Genomic DNA, 20,291 nt, shown 5'->3' with positions numbered 1-20,291 from the left:
CACAGACTGTCAAAATAAACTACATTTTATAGCCTACAGGTTTTATCCAATCCACTTGACACAACAAAACGAGGTTACATAATGAACCAAACATAATTTACAGTATGATCGTATGTGACAGTTTATTTCAGTTTTTATCTAATAGATAGCAAATTGAGTAAAGGTGTGCAAACATGATACTTTCAATCCAGCCGTGAAAAAGCTAAAACTAAGAGCTTTTTCTAGGGCAGAGCTTTTGTATAATATTTTAAGGGTTTATAAAATTTGTTAATATTTATAATCAAACTAAACCCTTACTAGCAGAATTGCCTCGCCGATTCGCCGAAGCTAAGTCCCATAATGTAAACATATCATATTAGCAGATGATACAAGTTCAGAAACAGCTGATCTTGTGGTTTAACACCGCCCCACCGGACTGCTCATCAATTACCCGCGCCTGCGCAGGGACCCCTGGTCACAGCGCTGAGTGTGCGCCACGACCGCCACGGTCGCCGAGTCGGCAGTCGGGAGTCGCTTGAGCAATTGGGCAGAAGGACACAAAACTCTATACTCTCTTTCACGCCAAGTAAGTGACCGACATTCGCCGCTGTTGTACCCAGGACGCCTGGGATGACTAGACCTCACTCGCTAACGCTTTTATTGCGCCTACCGTCCATTCACTGTTAATCAATTATGCTATTTAAGTAAAACGTTCGCGGGAAGTTTAGTCTTAAATTTAATTGAATAATTAACAGAGATCGATTTATTTAAACTTGAGAATATTCTTAAATATCGTTCTACTATAGAATAGAGTGGGATCTGTTTTGTTCAAATAGCTTTGTAAATATATTGTAAACATATTTATATTTTAATTAAATTCTTAAATTTCATTCAAGCTCATATCTTTAAAATTCGTATTAGGCCCATTCAAAACCATTATATTAATCCGAGGTAAATCAAATATTACAATTTTCTAATACAATGAGACATGTAGAATGGCACCGACGAGTCTACAAGTATCATATTCAAGGTCCCGGGCAATGAACTCACAACCTGATGTCCGTTACACAGATGATGTCTCAGGCATGTGTCACAAGCAGTGTAAGCTCTGATTTGGTAACATGGGTTTGTTTCAGGTGCGACATGCCTCAGACACAAAAGATGTCAAAGACCACTTGACATGATACTTGATACCACCGGTCCATGATTATTTTATTATTTGAGTTACCTTGATTTTCTGAGTGGCAGAGGCCGCTGCAGCCAACGCGTGTATTCCAGTCATGGGGCTCTGCGGACTGAGTGTCACAGGTGTGGTGGGAGTACTAGCTGTAGGAGCCACCGTAGCCACCACAGGCTGTGGTTGTGGTGGTGTTGTAGGTGTAGGGACTGGCTGGATACTAGCTGCAGCTGCTGCTACTGCAGCCACCCCTTCACTGTCTGCTAGTCCCAACACGCTGGTGTTATCTGTCAAAATATTTATGCTTAGGATTGCTACATTTTTTGACGTTGGCAATGAATAACCTTTAAGTTCTATGTGTTCAAGAGGTGTAATTTATGGTGTTAAGAAATGTAAATGCTGATTTCTACCTTGCTGAGAGGTTGTGTTTAAACATTGATGTGTCAAACTTTGTCTAAATAGCAGTGAGCAAAAGCTTGTATCACTGATATTACTGTATTGTATCAATAAGGGTCTGTTAATAACACAGAATAATGCGCAACAAATCAAAAGTAAACTCTTAAAATTATCAGGAAAACTTTTTACTGACTAACTTTAACGTTTTAAACTTACATAAAATGTCTATGGGTGAATTAGAATTGTTTAAATACTTTTTATAATTTGTTTACCCTCACCACACAACCACTGAGCTAGAGAAAGGAATTTATTACATTGGTATACAATTGTACAAACAACCTTTTGAAATGAAAAAGGCATCTTTGAGTAAAATGCAGTTCAGAGAAAGTGAAGTACTTGTTGATAAGATGGTCTATAGCAAAATTAGCGACTTTGTATGTGATGTTGACCCTTAAATAATGTTCTATTTCTAATCAATAGCATAATCAACTACATGCATTGTGATATTTACTGCTTTTTAAACTTTGTATTTTATTGTTTGTTCAGGGTTGGTACTAAATTGGGAAAATAAAATTCCCTAACTTTTCCAGGTTTTCCAAACTGATATTATACTTTTTCAGATATACCGTAAGTCGATATCGACTAATCAGATATTAGAAAAAATAAAAAATATATATATTATACTTATTTAATCACTCCCAAATACAATACTTGTTTACAACTGTATACATATCGATTCCACCCCCATACCGATAACTAACTATCGATATGAAAATGTGCATCTGTGCTTATGTCGCTCTGTTTGCCATTAGTCATCACCCTCACAAAAATATGTTTAGAACAAAATGTATCATATCTGTAAAAAGGTAGTCTTTCAGGAGAAATTCCAGAATTTTTCCACAATTCCCAGACTTTTCCAGGTTTTCCCTGATGGTACCAACCCTGTTTGTACCAATTTATTGTTTAGTGACTGCTTTTAATATTAACATAACCAAATATCAGCTTAGAGAAGGGTATAGAGAATATTTTTATAGTGATAAGAAATGACGATGTGCCAATACTTGTTTTGCACAAATATGTATGCTTTGTGACAGTAAACATATTATTATTCAATGTGACCGTCGCTGTCTTAAACAGCGACCACAGAATTATAATGGACCGGGCATGCCAAACGGTAGAGTGAAGCCTGTCGCACCGCATCGCAACCATCCAACATGGCGACCGCAGTGATGAGTCACTCAAGTACGGAGCGCGTGTGACTCCAGGTAGCGCAAGTGGACTATACAGCTTCCGGCTACTGTCAGTCATCTCACAGTTATTACTAAGAAATTATTACTAAGAATGTAGTTTTTACAGGGTGTCCACAGAAATTTTGTCATTAATTTCCCTGACTTTCCATGACTATCCATGACTATCCATGGCCATTAACCATTGATTTCCATGACTCACGAACTTTACTCGAAAATTATAATATACCGTAAACACTTGAATAATACTGCCTAGACAGAAAATACTGAAATATGTATTGACAGATAACAATGGCGTACAACAGGTACAACAATGAACTAAATACAAACTCAAAACCTATAAACTAAGACAACTGTATAAATTGAATTGTAGTACATTTATGAAAAATTCAGAAAAATGCTACAATAGTCGGGGTTACGGCCGACTAGATCAATTCAATTCAATTCAATTCAAAACATCTTTATTCATAAGTATATATTGTATATACAAGAATGGTGTCAAATTCATCGTTACATAAAATATGAACACAAATAAAAGACAAATACAATACACAAGAACAAAACAACAAAACAATACAGTCATCTCTCAAGTAGGTATAAAACAAAAGTATACTTCAGTGAAAACAAAAAACGAAAATATAGTTCAGTGAAACAGCAATATGCCTAAAACATTTTAAGTCAATGCTGTTATTGCTTAGCCCAGAAATCTTTGAATTTATAGAGAGCATTTTGTGTCAAATGTAATTTTAGAGCGTTTTTAAATCTGTTGTCATCTGTTTCATTTTTGATTTTTATTGGCAATTGATTAAAAAATTGTATTCCAATGTATGATGGTTTTTGTTTAAATATTTCTTTTTTATGCTTATTAATTTGGAAATTATATCGGTTTCTTGTGTTGTAATTATGATTATCGACGTTTCTCGTAAATGTTGAAATATTACGTTTAACATGAAGAACAGTCTTGTAAATATAAAGGCTATAAACTGTCATGATACCCAATCCAATAAAATGTTTTTTACAGTGTGCATCAAAATCCAATTTAAGCATTGATCTTATTGCATCTTTTTGAAGATGTAAAATTTTTTTGAGGTTAAAATTTGATGTTGCTCCATATACTTCAAGACCATAACCAATATGGGTATGGACCATTGAAAAATACATTGATTGTAATGTTTTGATGTCACAAAAAGAGGACAATCTCTTCAGAGTAAAGACTCCTGAACTAACTTTTGAACAGACCTCATTTACATGATCTGACCAAGACAGTTTTCTATCCAGTAAAATACCAAGGAACTTTGACTTTTCAGCAAGGTCAACAGTATTAAGGCAGTCTGTTGGTTCTGTGTCATTCCTTGAATTACCATTTTTACAAGAGAATTTAATTATTGTTGTTTTATTTTTATTAGTTAAAAGGTTTAAGTTACTTAGTCTTTCGTTAACTTTGTTTGTTACTAGGGATAATTGATCAAAAACATTACTTCTATTGCTACTAGCTATCGTTAGATTAATATCATCTGCAAAAATACAAAATTTATTATTTAATGTTAGGTTTGAAAGACATTCTGGTAACTTTCCTAAATACACAAGGAATAGGAATTGTCCCAGGACTGATCCCTGGGGAACAGAATATTTAATTAATCTAGTTTTTGACTTTATTTTAAATAATTTATTGCCATTGAGGTGTTTAGTTTCCACATATTGCCTTCGACCTATTAGGTATGATTTTAATAAAGCTAAATCTTTGCCAATTATTCCATTAGAAGTTAGTTTTTCTAGTAAAATAGAATGGGATACACTGTCAAACGCTTTAGTCAGATCTAGAAATGCAGAAACAGTATGGTCACCTTTGTCTAATTTATCCACAATATGTTCAACAAAAGCTATGACTGCTGTAATAGTTGATTTATTTTGTCTAAAACCATGCTGTTCCGAATCTAATAAGCTATTTTTTTTTCAAAATAATCAGTTAGTTGCATCAACATACACTTTTCAAAAAACTTTGATAATGATGGTAGGATTGAAATAGGTCTGTAGTTGGCAGGATCCTTCTTGTCACCCTTTTTAAATATTGGAATAATTTTTAATACTTTTAATTCTGTGGGAAATACTCCAGATATCATAGAAGCATTTATAACATGCAGTAGAGGCTTAAGAATTGCTCTTTTTGAAGCCTTAATGACTTTTGTTGGGATAAAATGGGATAAAATAACATAGTCAGGGATCATTGAAAGGACCCCTGAAATCCATCCATCATTGGGGATTTCCATGACTTTCCATGACTTTTTGCCTATTTCCATGACTTTCAATGACCAGAATTTTTTTCCATGACTTTCCATGACTATCCCTGACTTTCCAGAATGTGGACACCCTTGTAGTAGGTCTCAACAGGTTTAAAACAATGCATTGGCCTTAACCTGTTTCCAAATGATCATTTTTTGGATCAGGATCCTATTGATAATAATTTTTTATTGTTAACCAAGGTAATTTGTAATAAATTCTTCACAGTCAGAATACATCACTACACAAAAATTCACAATGAAACACTTTACAGACAGAAAATCAGACTACCTTACAAAAGCAATTACTTTTATGGGAGAGTGAATTGAAGTGACCGAGACATTTGTTCGAGGTACCATTAGACTTAGACATGAGATGAAATTAACTTAAGGTACAATGTTTATTTACGGATACAAAATTATTAAGAGTAATTGATATTATTGTTTTTGATTATTATATTTGAGGTTGTATGAAGCTCGTTGTTGTTACAATGTTTGATGTTTGTTTTGTGAATTTGATGTATTTGCTATTGTGGCATAACTATATATTCTATTACGAAGCTTGTGTTATACGTGTTGTATTATCAAAACTACAATAGGTAGGGGTTTTTTTTTTAATTAGTTAGAATGTATTTAGGCAACATTTCTCTCGCTTACATAACGCACCTGCCTTAAAAACAAAAAACTTCCTCGCCATGAAACTTTATGATGTCACCAATTAAAATGTATAAAACAACTTGAACTTTATTTAATATTTATATTTTAATTTTCTGATTATAGACATACCATTAGCATCCTATACTAATCTATAGCAAGTATGTAAAGTTTCAAAGCATTTTGAGCATTTTAAGGTAATAAAAAAACAGTGTAAATGAAAAGGGAGCACTAAACATTTTACACTTCTCTAAGCCCGCTTGACGTTTCTACACCTATCCAAGATGGCCGACATGGCTTCAATTCCCGTAAAGGCTTATGGCATAGCCAGTCTATTTTCATTCTGTGGTTGCTGGTCTTAAATTATTGAATTGACATTTTTATAAACTCAATTCAAACTTGTGAACCTGAATTGTAAAAATGAGAAAACCCATAATTACTCACCACTAGTCGCTTGTTGAGGCACCACCAAACGTGGCAACTCAGGAGCCGGAGAAGGCTGAGCCTTAACTGGACTGACCTGGAGTATAGACCTGCGAGGGGGAGTGGGGGAAACGGGGAGAACAGCAGTGGGAGCGGGGGATGGACTGGGGGTCTCAACTGGAGCATGAGGAGGAGATAACATGGGCACTGGAGGTACAGGGGATAATGCAGGAGTTGAGCTGGCCTGTAGACTGGGGGTGGCTGGTGGGATATCATACTTCTGGATCTACAACACAATTATACTAACATTAGTACTAGCTTTCAGGAGATCTGTCACAAATCAAGAAAGGCTGGTTATCCTAGCTGTTCAATTTGTTTGCTGGATATGGCTGCGTTTGAGGCACCAACTTAAAACACAAGGGTCAGGTACAGGTTCAGCAGGCCAAGAGCTGTCCATCCCGCCCCACCCACAACATATACTAGCTCCTGGACTAATTAATAAATTGTAATTGTTCTGAGTCATGACAGTGACTTTGTGGTAACAAATTTAATTAGTTCATTATTTTTAGGTTCATTAATTTTAATTCAGTTATCTTAAGTTTTGAAAGATAAAACCGCAGTTGAATATTTCAATTCTAGGAATATGTGTTTGCCAAAAACGCAGGCACTAAAAGACTCACACGACATTCACAATTCTGCAACTGTGTTTGTCGGCCAAATTCCGCAGCAAGGAAAACCAACCTTAATGTTTAACATCTAAATAAAATATAGTTTGTCTTCAGTTGTCAATACAACGAAACAGATTTATGCTAATTATTTTATTAGAGTAATAATCCACAGGAAATGGGCCATATGCACATTAAATCAACTTTAGAGATGTGTAAATTCTCAATACCGATTCTTGATACCAATTCGATTGTGAAAAGCCAATTCTGATACTGCTACCTAACACTTCTGTGAAGATTGCGCGGTTGGAAAATTACCACTATTGCTATGATTGCGTAATACAACGATGACGTTTTTGTGACCGCGGCGGACGATAATGCTGAATACATGGCCTTGGCAGATGATCAGAATTTTGTCCCGATCACGGAAGAAGACGATAATATCCACACGACCGCCGGATATGATCTTGATTTTACCGTGATCGTGGAAGACAACAACGACGTTTCCATGACCATGAGAGTCGATGACTGTGTCAACACGGCCGCAGGAAAAAATTAGAATTTTACCGCAACTGCGGAAGACTATAATAATAATGTCTACACTGCCAAAAAATGTGAATGAAATTGCCACGATCACAGAAGTTGAATATGATGTTTCCATTAACGTACTTGGTATTTTGCGTTGACCGCGAAGGACGATGATGATGTCTGCATGTCCGCAGAAAATGACCAGATAACGCCTACAAGACCATGAAACAGGTTCGTGATTTTGCCGCGATCGCGGGCGACGATGATGATTCCGTGACCGCGGGAGACGTTAATTTTGGTGAATGGATTTCCCAGTGCTTAGGGACGGCCAAGCTACCCAGACGGGTGCCGCTAGTCCAACTGTAGGTTCATTGGCAGGCGGTGACTGAAAACTGTAGTCAATAGGCGCCGACGTATTTAAGGAATTATTTAAGTGAAAATTCAATCAGGCAATTGGAAATTTGCTTAGTCTGCAGTTTGTGCAAATTAGGTATATTTTGTGCTGAACATTTACAGTTGGTAACAAGTGTTGTCTTGTTGGCAACACTGTCAGCCAAATAGATCTTATAGGGTTGGTAAATGTTTAGTTGCACAGTATTTAACTTAATAACTTTTTTACCCATCATGCTTGTTCATAGATTTAGTTTTATGTTAGTAGTTATTTTTTTTTTGATTGCCTATTAGTAACAATGAGTGATAAACAAAAAAAAAACTAAATAAAGACATAAAAAGAACATAAAGAAAGGGGTTGGTGTGGTATAACTAATCCATTCAGATAATTTGGTAAAACTAGGCAAAAATGGTATCGGTATCAAGAATCAACTTTTCAGGTATTGGTATCGAAAAATCAATCAATTTTGGTACTGATGCATCACAAATTATTTTCCATGTATAATGTCTTAAATAAACGTAATTTAAGTTTATGTTTAACAATGAAGTAGGTATTCATTATATTATTAAGAAAATTAAAAGCATGTAAATAATAAGTATTTTTCGTGTGGCAAATTTGAAGTTTGCAACAACATTGTTTTGTTCACATCACATTAAGTGCAACTGCTTGGAAGTAGCAATTACCTGAAGTATGTAATGCTCTGCAGTTGGTACTCCAGTCCAGAGTACTTCCAAGCTATTTGTAGAGGCTCTTACAAGCTGCACTCTGCCGGTCTGATATGGTTTCTCGACCTCCAAATACCATAGATCTTTGCAGCAGACCTGTATAAGGGAAAAGTCTTCGGTTAATTGTATTTCCACAGATGTGTGTAATGTTATAGATATGCTAACCAATGTACGCCAATCCATTCAAGGGGTTGGTGGCATGTAAAAAGATGTTGATTTGAAGGCTTGATACAGGTCTTTGTCTAAAGAGATAGTGTCGTAACTGCAAAATGGCAACTTTTCAGGAGAGCAAGTAAAAGAAATTAACTTACATTTTGCTCTTCAATTATGTATAAAAGCCACCTGCAGTCATGAAATATTTACCTATTATACTTAAAAGCATAACTAATACAGTACAGGCTTCAAAAACTAAATAAAATCTTTTTTCTTATTCTCTATAGAATTTTAAAGCAGATACGAGAGTATGTCTCCAACAACAACAAAAAGGAGCTAGTAATTTACGTAAGTAGAGTAAGCTAGGGCATAGTGGCGTAGTATAGACACGCCAGTATGTTTCTTTTTGCATTATAAAATTGGCAGTTACGACACTTTTAAACATGCAATATCATAAGAATGGTAAGAAATAGAGATACGACAGTATGTAAATTGTGTTGAGTAGGCAAACGTTACTTAGAAACCACTCCTAACTCAAAATCACCAATTTCGGCAGTTACGAATGCAGCTACGGATCCAGATACGTAGGCTACTTTTATAAAAACGGGTTTTAAAAAAAACCTAATATTTACAGAAACCCAATTTAGATCATACTGTTTAAAATTAAATTAAATTGGTAATGTTTAAAGGTTGATGTAAGAAGATATGGAATAATATAGCTTATACGGCTAGACAATGTCACAGAATAAGTTGACGTCTATAAATTATATGGCTAGGCAATGTCACAGTATATGTCAACGTCAATAACATATAGGCTATGGATACAGAATCCCTCATATTTGGGGGAAACTACAAATTTTCAAAATCATAAAAATAAAACTTCCTGCTAAGTTTGCACAACCACCAAAAGCGTATCTCTATCTCTGTATATTTACTTAGAAAAATATTAGATGGGGAGGAGGGGGTTGTCTTTTTATTCACCCTGTATGGACACAGATAGTCTTGTATAGATGGACACGGAATTAATGAGGAAAATCTTAACAAATTCAAAAAAAAAAAACATCTTATGACCATCAATTTTATAATTTTCATAAAACATTATGTTAGACATGTTTCGTTTTCAATTTTTTATCGACGAATTCATGTACGATTTGTGTGTATTTAATAAAAATTTATTTGATTTTATGGTATATGGACACAGATAGTCTTGTATATAAAGTTTATTTAAATTATTTAACTATTAATTTTATTTTAAAATACATCACTATGACGAATCACCTATTCTTATGTATGAATTGTACTTTATAAAGAACGTTTTGTCTAAAAAAAAAAAAATTAAGATCAGATTTTTAGTCTTGTACAGGGACACAGATAGTTTTGGATATGGAAACAAATAGTCTTGTACATGGACACAGATAGTTTTGAATATGGAGTTTATTTTAACAATTAATTTTATTTTAAAATACATCACTATTACTAAACACCTGTTCTTATGTACGAATTGTACTTTATAAAGAACTAGGTGAAACCCGTCGAAATCGACGGTTACTTTCGAGGCTTACGCTAATTCATCTATTATGTTTTCACTAAGCTGAATGACTACATCGAAGTAACTTCTCTGAAAAGTCTGCTGTAAATTACAGTTTTCCAGCTTAATGACTTTCTAAATCATGCACATATTTCTACATAAATATTGTAAAATGTGTTATCCAGTTGCTGTAAACTACTATTAATTTAACAAAATATGGACACAGCTCATATGGGCAACGTGCCTTTCTGCACTTGTATTATTTTGTAGGCCTGTAGCTGGCTATGTTTTACTACTGTATTCGACTTTTCAAGTTTTAATTTTTATAGGCCTATTTGATTATTTAGAATATTGTTTTCTCAATATGTAGGTAAGTAATAAATTTATATGTACAAATTAATCTGTTAGGCCTAGATGTATTCCTTTATTAAAACCATTAAAAAAATTTAATCTTCTGGATAACTGATCGACAACCCCCAAACTCCAGTCTGGATCGACAAATTGTTGAGTTGGAGAGGTTTTACGGTATTACCTAAACCTGTATTAAAGCTTAACTTTCAAAGTCAGTGTTGGTTATTTCCTGGGCATTTTTGGTTAGGTTTGCATTATCCACTATCACTGAGCTACTCATTATTGTGGATAATTGTAGTCTACTGTATTTATGAGAAGTTAAGTAATTACTCGATATTCAAGTACTCGCCAAAAGCCACACATGACTAACCTGGTTATTCCAGGCTTTCCTGTAGCCGTCTCTTCCTGACCAAACGTATACACGGCAATGCACACCAACAGCGCAGTGGCCGGCTCGGGCTCGTGGAATGTTTTCTTCGGCAGTCTCCATAGCTAGTTCCTCCCAGGTCATTGTATCTGCCAAAATAAAACCAAGTTATAGTCAATAGTCAAGCATATTTATACATTATTCGCCTTGTCTAAATTGAAACTAAGGCTTAAACTAAGATGTTTTTAAAAGTCGTCCAGAGAGTATCTAGGGACAGGTCTATTAGCTATCCTGAAAGCTGCTTTGTGGAAAATATTTATTTTGTGTTCCACTTTGAAGAAATACATTACAAGAATTCATTTTGGGACTTCTAATATTACATAACTGAGACATTTTCAAATGAAACAGAGATTATTTCATTTCAATTTTTTTTATGTTTGTCTTGAGACAAACTGCTGCCCAAAAACAGCCCAATGAACTTATCTGAGTCTTTAATTTAAATTTCCTGGGGTTTTATTTTAATATTAGAATTTAAGGGTGTGCGATGCATCGAAATTCCGATTCGATTCAGTGGTGGTCAAAAACTATTTGATTCATGAGGGAGTCAGTATCCATGTACAAAAAAACGCCTGCAGAAAGTCAATGCAATACCCGCAATACAGGATAGTGTTGATGTTGTATTTCCTTTACGAAGGTGTTCTTATTTCATTAATTCTTTGCATGTAAATATTGCTTTAATTGGTTTATATATTATTTTTGTTGACATTGCAAATGATGAGAGGTTTTGTTTTTTGTCTTGATGTAAGCAGTGTGAGACATGTTAAAACTAGATAGGCAACTCCAAAATCATTCTAAAAATAACACAAGTCTGAAAAACTGTTACTTAATACTTAACTTGTGAGATTGATGTTTTAGACTGATAAATTTGGAATTTTTGTAGGTCTGATTCTATCCTATCATTTTATCAATGTAAACCAATTGAACGTTTAAATAACAAAAAAATAAACCTTACAAATGTTTTTATTTGTTTACACCAAAATATATCTTTATTTGTAAAATCAATATTATAAAATTGGTAACATGCTTATCAATATGATTCTGCAAATAAAAATTATGAAATAGGCAAGTAAATAAGCTCACTGACATTTCCAGCAATACAGATTCTTCTATAATATGATTGAAAATAAGACCTAATACCACATCAACAAAAATTTGCATTACACAAATGTTGTAAATTTTAATTATTGTTAATCCACTCCAATGACAAGTATGAACAGAAAAATGCCGTATTTCTCCAAATCGAGTTGCATCGAATCGAATCGGAAATCTTTTGAATCAAAATGTTGTTTTGAATTGAAAATTCTTTGCTGCTTCGCACACCTCTATTAGAGTTAAAAGTTTTTTTAACAATAAACTTAGTTTTCCAGTGACTTCACAGTCCAGGCTTATAAGCCTAAAATGAGAGATAAAAAATATAACTAAAATTTACCCAAGTTAAGACATGCCAACTGATTTGTGCACTTCCATTCTTTTTCATTGGTGGCAACTTTTACGTCATCCATTACCAAAGGCACCCATCCTCCAAACACAAACATACGACTGCCAATCATGGTGGCGGTGTGTAAAGATCTGGGCAGTGGTGCATTGCCATGTACAATAGGTTTCACCCATGACATTGACTCTGTAACAAAAGAGCATTTCAATAAGAATACTTGATCTCCTAGCCCTGATTATTTACTCACATAAGCACTTTCAGATTTGGAGGTAAAAGTCTAAAAGGAGACCACATCAACGGAGCCAAAGTAACAGAAAACAACATTACTGAGGGGTGAAAATGACTTATGATAATTAGGGACCTGCATTGGCTAAAAATAGGCAAATTTAGCTAAGAAGTAGAACAAACACCACTGTAAAATATTTAAAGTAGGAAAGGAGAGAAAAAAAGAAGAAAATGGACCAGGAAAAACAGTACATGATGTATTTGAACCCTTTTAGTGTTAGGCTAATATTTCCTATTTTGTAAGCCTTTTTAAACTTTTGATTACATTACCTGTTGTTGAGTTGTAACTGTTTTATTCTCACTATTAGACTCATTTAGAATTATAAGTCAATAAAAAATACATAGAAGTTTTCATTGTAAATTTCCAAGTTTTCTTATAAGACGTAATGTTATGATAGCGTTATTTGAAACCTAAGGCTTATAAAATCGAATCCCATCTTGTGTACAATGTAATATTTAAATTTAATTAAGCCTTGATGTAGCTAGATAAGATAGTAACACTATCCATGATCACTGTTGTGGTTCAACTGAAAAACATCTTCAAAACAGTAAGAGATTAACTAACTAAGACTTCAAAAGTGTTGACTAATTAGTATTAGGCATTGAACAACACAATTGTTTGCTAGCGTCTCACTAGCGCCCTCTGTTAGCAATTGATGAAGTCAGCTTAAATACTAGTTTTCAATCCATAGTCTCCAAGCAGCGATATACTATTACCACTAGGGCATAGTGAGGTGTTCATAATCCTTGGTTGTGAGTGTTTAGACAAACCAAGGCCGCAATAATACAGGCAAAGCTGCTCCCCCACCACTTCAGGCGCTACGTCACAACTGAAGGAGGTCGCTACCCTGCTACGCGGCGTGGTCAGTAGGCATAGCGCGGTATACTAATAAAATCATTCAAATGTTTACGATATCATTGTAAATATCAAACGAGTGGTATGTTTATTTCTTTGCAAAGATTTAGCAGGTGAACAACCACACAAACTTACTTTACAAGTATTGGAATTGTTGACTAAAGTAGATTATAGAGCTTTTAGTATTATATCAGATGGCAACGGCATTAATAGGACAATGTCTACAAGTTTATGTGTAGGAACATTAGTATCCAGAATTGTAAATTGTTTTGATAGTACTTAGAATATTTTTAACAGTTTGATTTTGTAAACCTATTTAAATGTATGCGTAACAACTGGTTAAATCAGGCCGATTAAAAACAAACTTTCCACTTCCTAGGTTTTAATAATCATGTTAAAATATGTACTGTACTGTAAGTGTTTCTGATTTGAAGATGCTTGGTACAGGAGAGTGTAGTCAAACTAGCTCAGCGTTAAATAAGAAAGTAATGTTCCTTACTTTACTGGAGGGACAAAATATGATTTTAGTTTAACGATATATCGTTAAAAGGCAATCAAAGGGTTAGGCTAATGAAAATATGAATTTAGATTATCGATGAGGCTCAAGAGGATGTATGCAATCCCACTTCTGTAACATTTACAGAAGATTCTCTTAATTAATATTATAGAAACTTTAAATTTCAAATATGTATTATTTTAAATACGTTTTATAACTAACCAGTAGGCCTAACTGAAAATCAAAGAAAATAAAATTTTACAATGTGCAAGCAAAGGTTCTCAGAGTTTGAGTTAGGTTAAGCGAATGACTCCTATTTGATCTGATGATGATTGGAGAGTCCAATGGAAATTGATCACAAATTTACTTACTTTTATATATATATATATATTTACTGTAGTGTGAGTTTACAGTATAAGTGTAAATATATGTTTTAAGTGTTATTAATGTATTTTTATTTACTTCTCGTAATATAGAATGAGCTTACAGAGGTTTACCAACCTAAATTTCTTTAAACACTTAAGGCATATAAATAAGTGGAGTAAACATTGAAATGTCCCCTTAGATACTAGTGATGATAAAATTAATGCTTCATAAAAACAGGTTTGATAAAAAGTCATTTATTAATTTTAGTTATCTATTCAGATGAACAAACTTGGTAAAAATAATTATGAGTAAAACAAAACATTAAAATGTGGCTGATACAACCAATACAGGTATAACACCATAAGTTGAAAAGTATCAGTTTGGCTAATATATTAAAAAGTACTAATCTTTTCTGGACATAGTGTATTAAAAAAATAGTGTCCATAATTTCACCATAATCAAAATCCCAAGAATGTGCACAATGTGGCTTAAATGCCACCTTATTTTCATGTGGTACGGACAATCAAAGGAAACACTGCTTAAACACAACTTAGTTTAAACTGTAGTAAAGAGGTGTGACGATAGTTGCAAAGAAAATAGAAGCCGTATGATGTCTAATGATCTATAAAATTTTCTTTGAATAGATATAGTTTTTAAATTTCAACCATTGATAAACAAAAAAGGAACGTCTAATCGAAAACAAATTTGCCCCTTATTTTGGTTAATCATGGTTTATCTGCATTACAAAACTTGAAGAGTGTGAAAAACCTCATTTATAAACATGTGGTGGTTTTGTTAGTTACAGTTGAAACTAGGGAATAATGTTTAAAAACTATACTAAACAATAAATTGACATAAAAGTTAATTCACACAAACAGAACTTAAAAAGTCACTTTATGCTCAGTGGTAAATATAAGTGACTAAATAGATGCATTCTGCAGATATGAAAATTTTAGAGAGCATTCACATAGTAGAAACAGAGTAACTTAAATCTGAAAAAACCAACTTTTTAGTATATATGAACTAATGAAATCATTTTTCAAAAATGAAAATATTTTCAATATTCTGACGTGCACTACATTAATATTTCACTTTTCATTTTCTGCACAAAACCGCTCACTGAAATTAACGTCAATGCTACATTAGAAGGCTACAGAAAAACACTCACAAAATTGTCAATAAGATAGGTGATTTTACTCACCAATATCTAAGATCCACAAATCGCCGAGACGACAACCACTCATGCCTCCATATACAATCAGCTTGGAGTGATTGTCGGATACTGTGTAAGCGACAGCAGTGTGGGACTCTCTAGGTGGAGGTGAAGTGCCAACAGTTTGCGGAATATCCCAGGCTGTGGAGTTGTTGTTCCTTAACTCCAAGATATATAAGTCGTTCAAGTATCTGAAACAAATGTAACTAATATACAGGAGTTGTTCAGGATAAGTCATTCTAGTAGTTGAAACAAGTATGTTACTTATGTACACCATTCAAATTTTGGATTTCAGTCAAAAGATATTCAGATCCAAACAAAAAATAACCAACACCGATCACAGAAAAATAAATTTAAGTCTGTCAATGATTTTGATTGAAAACCTTAGTTGAGATAAAAAAAAACTAAAAAGATCCAAGTACTATAGGCCGATATCACATTTTACACCTCAATCTAAAATATTTCATTGTAGGCACTATGTGAAATAAATTTCTAATTTTTTGTTTCTCATGTTGAATTAAGATACTAATACTTAGAAGAATATTATTTCAAATGCGAAAAATGTCTTATGATTTTTCTAATATTGGGTATGGTCACAGGTCAGCTTAAACAACTTGGTAAAATTTATGATTAATTTAACTTTTAAAGTAAACCCTTTAAAAGTATTTACCTTGTTAATTTATATGCACTTTTTCTTAAATGACTGAAATGACTCAAACTTAGTAACAAAATATGTAGCCTACACTATTATAGGATACATCTCTACTTATGTACTAAGTTAGAAAAATCTGGTTTTCTACAAATTAAGTAGCATGAAAGCACTAATAAAAATTCTTACCTTGGTATATTATTTTTGGGATCATCACTGTCATTTGCTAGCCCGCCAAACAGGTAAACTTTGTTACCGATCAGTGTAAAGCTGTGTCCCAATCGGGGACAAGGCGGGAGTCCGCTGCGGGGAGCTCTGGGTCGTAGACGCCTCCATTCCCAGCGGCTTGCCTGCAACCAATCATTGTATGTAAATAAATAACAATGTGACTTGCAATACCAATTATATTACTACAGTAAGTAAAGATAGAAAATAACTGCAATTTGGCATGTTGTTTAATCAATTTTAATAACTAAATAAACGGTATCAGCAATCTGACATATACTTTCTCCCATTAGCTTGTCAACAACTCTTAAATCATGGATAGGGGTGGGAGTAACTATGATATTTTTTGTGGAAAATCACAAAATTTGCAATTAACTTTTGAACCCTAATTTTTGAAGCATTGGGGGTTGTACCATTTTGTTTAGAGCAAAAAGGACCATAGGCCCTATCATACTAAATTTTTATCAATTGTTCAAGACGTTTTTGTGAAAACCTATTAGTAGAATAAGAGGGATAGCAGATAACGTACCTTAGAAGAAGTGCATAGAACACACAGAAGACGGATAAAAACATAATTTTTGGGCCCTAGGGTGCTTTGTCAAGTATGTGTCTTCTAACGTAAGCTAGCTGCTATCCATTATATTCTTTTATACAGTGGCTTTACTTTCACCAATGGCCAACTGGCTAACATGACCAGAAACATTATTTATTTGTGGATATTTCATACAAAGCATCAATGTATCCTGATGGGTTTGGCACCAATAATGACCCTTCACCTTTTCCTTCACCCATGCAAAGGAAATCAGAAAAAATAAGCTAGCACATATTCTCTACATTAATACAATAAATTGCATTTGTTTTCTGTAACTTCTTATATGCATCTTCATTGATCAAGTTTTATGAGTAAAAGCTCTCGCTTTAAAAAATTTACTCATCAAGGAAGCGCATCCAATACTGCAATTTTTTTTAAGTAAGATAAATTCTCAAAATATAGGTCACAAGTGTGATTTTCTACAACTTCTGTCCAAGAGCTTCAACCTACCTGTAGTTCATATAGTTCGTTCGAGTATTTGCCATACTCCACCATTCCTCCAAAGGCCAGAATCCTTGTATTGTCCACCACAAACCCATAGGCTGCACATCCTGGCGGAATGTCTCCTTTTGCAGATGGGATGAACCATTGGTTTGTAGCTAAAACATCACATGTTGGATTAGAAAAAGCTGTGATTTTGAAATAAATTTATTATTTTAATGTCATTACAGCTTATATGCTGTCAAGATTTCTTCATCAACCCATAAAAAAACGTTTGTTCGGTGGAGTATTTATTATTTCATCAAGTTGATATTGTTTTCTTTTATGAATTTTCTATAAAAAAAAAAAAAACCTAAAGCTGTCAGTCTATCACTAATAAGGATAAAATGTGTTATATAGAGAAATCTTGACTAGATTATTCATATTTCATTTTTAGAACATTTAGGGAAAATACACATTTTACAGTCAAAAACAAGTTCTTGGGGTTTGAAACGACCGATTGTTGCAGTTGATTCTCAATTTGTCAAGAGACAGAAAGGATGTTTTTTTTAATATTCACTGATGTTATGTTTATTATATTAGTGAGCTAATAGCGCAACGAACTATGAAACCAAGGTGGTTTGGTCATGGGTTTGCATCCTGCTATATATGCTTTAACCATAGGGCTTACCCTTGCTTTGCTTTATACATTCCACAGGCAAATTTAAGGTTAAGAGAGGAAGGCAACTTCTTTAAAAAAGAAAATTCCGTACAAAAAAATACTTTTAAAGATGATTCTATTTTATCAAGTTTGAGAGTTATTATAACCCTTACAAAATCAGTAGGTAAAAAAAAATGAGAGAATTAGAATATAAGAAGGTAATTGAATTAAGACCTTCAAGCATAATTATTATAGACTTTATTGTCCAGAATGGATAATTGCCATTCTCTAAAATAATACAAGATTAGAAAACCCTAAAGTGCACATTTTAATAAAGTAATAGGGGTTACAATGTTTTGGTGAAATATAAATTTTATGATCTTAAGAAAACATATAGGCTATTAAATTCAGAACTTTTTGACCTTGGTAGCTGAAAACATCCGCATACTTAACAAAGTGCACTGTGTTTTATCTAGTGTCAAAGGATAGTGTAAACCCCCTTTAAACAATGGCAGAGTCCCACATGATGGCCATTAAATGTCGTGGCATCATCTTAAACAGTGAGCTATCTTTTTGTAGGGGGTTTACATCGATTCAGATATTTGATGCCGATAGATGTGAAATGTCAGCTCAGTCTTTAGTCTTGTCAATATTGTTAAATTATCTCCAATCCTTAGTGAGCAGTACTCCCAAACATGGCAAAAGATCATAATCATGATACTTGATTTTGAATCATGTTGCTCAATTATTTAAAAAAATTGCAAGTACGACTTGTTTTTCTGTTTTTAGAGTTGTGACATGTGTCACCTTTTCGTAACTGCTTGACTCGTCAGCTCCTTGCACTCAGGAAGCCTGAGTAACTAGGTAAGAGCTAACCCATTCCAAATAGGCCCCCCAGTTCCAAATAGTGAGGTCAGGAATTTTCAGATGTTTCTCCTATTTCGACCAGCATTCTATATGGCCTTCCTTGACACCTAGACGTTATCTAGTCAGCAAAACTTTAGTAAATTTCAGTTTTGAATTAGTTGTACAGAAAAGCAGTTAATGACTGAGAAACGATTAAACATAAATGCATTTATTTTTATTTTTTCATAATCATTTACATCTCTGGCTAGATTACAATTAAATGATTAACCAAACGTCAAGACAAATGCATAGTTAGGAGATAATGTATTTCTTGGATAAACCTGTTGGGCATCAACTAAGCGAAAATGTAATTATATCTGAGAACCAAATAAATAAATCCCAGATAAGAAACACATGATGGTCCTGTTCAGGTCAAGAAGGTAATGTCCAGAACAGGATGTCAGTGTTTCCAAATATTAAAAGTAATACAATAAAAAACAAAATACACAAACTTTTTCTATAAAAAATTTTGGCTGTACACTGACAATAACTTTGAAATCTGTTTATAAAAGGTTGTTGGTGCATTTATTTCGCAAATCTTGAGAATTTTGACGCAACATAACGGGAAAAACAAATTTTAAAACAAGAGATAATATATAGGCCTAATTGCAATACAATGTAGAAATGGAATAGTAATCACTCAATTGAGGGAGCTAGCTTAGCACACTGGAGAAACAGCATGACCTACTTTGCCTTCAAATGTGATGAAAGTGCAGTTGCAGAACGATTTGGTTGTAAAATGCAAACTCGACTGAACCAAAGCATAGTCAACTAATGAATAATCATTTATTCAAAGATTTGAATTTATCAGTTCAAGGGGGGCCATATATTTGTTCATTATTTGTTGTAAAATAATATAAATAACTTGTGTCACAGGCCTATTGTAAAAAAACATGATTAAATATACCAATAAAACATAGCTTCAATCTAGTAGACAATTTTAATTTTATATTTAACTTAATTTCAAAACAACGTGGACTATATCAGCTTGAGAGTGAGATTCAAAGTAATATTATTGTATTTCAACAGTTTAAGTAAAGGCCTATATTTGATGATTACTAGTGGTCTAGTGTAAGGAAGTTTTAAGAAGAAAAGATTGATATAAGGCTTTAACAAATTTGTGATGTACGGTAATACCAGATAGCTAAAAGTAAGATAAAAATATTAAGTTAAAACTGAAAAATATTACATACAAGTTTTGAGTTTAATGAAAATCAACAGAGTTTTCTCAGCAATTCTAGTGCTTTGGGAAAAGCTACCTTTAATA

At 33.5% G+C, this 20,291-nt stretch overlaps 1 protein-coding gene across 1 annotated transcript in view; it reads right to left on the bottom strand.

Annotated features, from left to right (window-relative positions):
- LOC128997934 (host cell factor 1-like) overlaps positions 1 to 20,291 on the bottom strand; it is a 49,882-nt gene that overhangs the window by 18,928 nt on the left and 10,663 nt on the right. The window contains exons 2-9 of the mRNA XM_054423780.1: positions 17,488 to 17,636; positions 16,410 to 16,570; positions 15,560 to 15,762; positions 12,350 to 12,541; positions 10,864 to 11,009; positions 8,420 to 8,557; positions 6,174 to 6,438; positions 1,208 to 1,443 (exon numbers count right to left, since the gene is read on the bottom strand). Coding sequence (XP_054279755.1) covers positions 1,208 to 1,443; positions 6,174 to 6,438; positions 8,420 to 8,557; positions 10,864 to 11,009; positions 12,350 to 12,541; positions 15,560 to 15,762; positions 16,410 to 16,570; positions 17,488 to 17,636 — 1,490 coding nt within the window. The remainder of the gene's footprint in view (positions 1 to 1,207; positions 1,444 to 6,173; positions 6,439 to 8,419; positions 8,558 to 10,863; positions 11,010 to 12,349; positions 12,542 to 15,559; positions 15,763 to 16,409; positions 16,571 to 17,487; positions 17,637 to 20,291) is intronic.

Source organism: Macrosteles quadrilineatus, unplaced genomic scaffold, assembly GCF_028750875.1.
Source record: "Macrosteles quadrilineatus isolate MER2022 unplaced genomic scaffold, UCM_ALF_1.0 Scaffold_7__1_contigs__length_78375512, whole genome shotgun sequence".
Classification (NCBI taxonomy): Eukaryota; Metazoa; Arthropoda; class Insecta; order Hemiptera; family Cicadellidae; genus Macrosteles; species Macrosteles quadrilineatus.
Note: the sequence above shows the minus strand (reverse complement) of the source record. Positions and strands in the feature narration are given on the sequence as shown.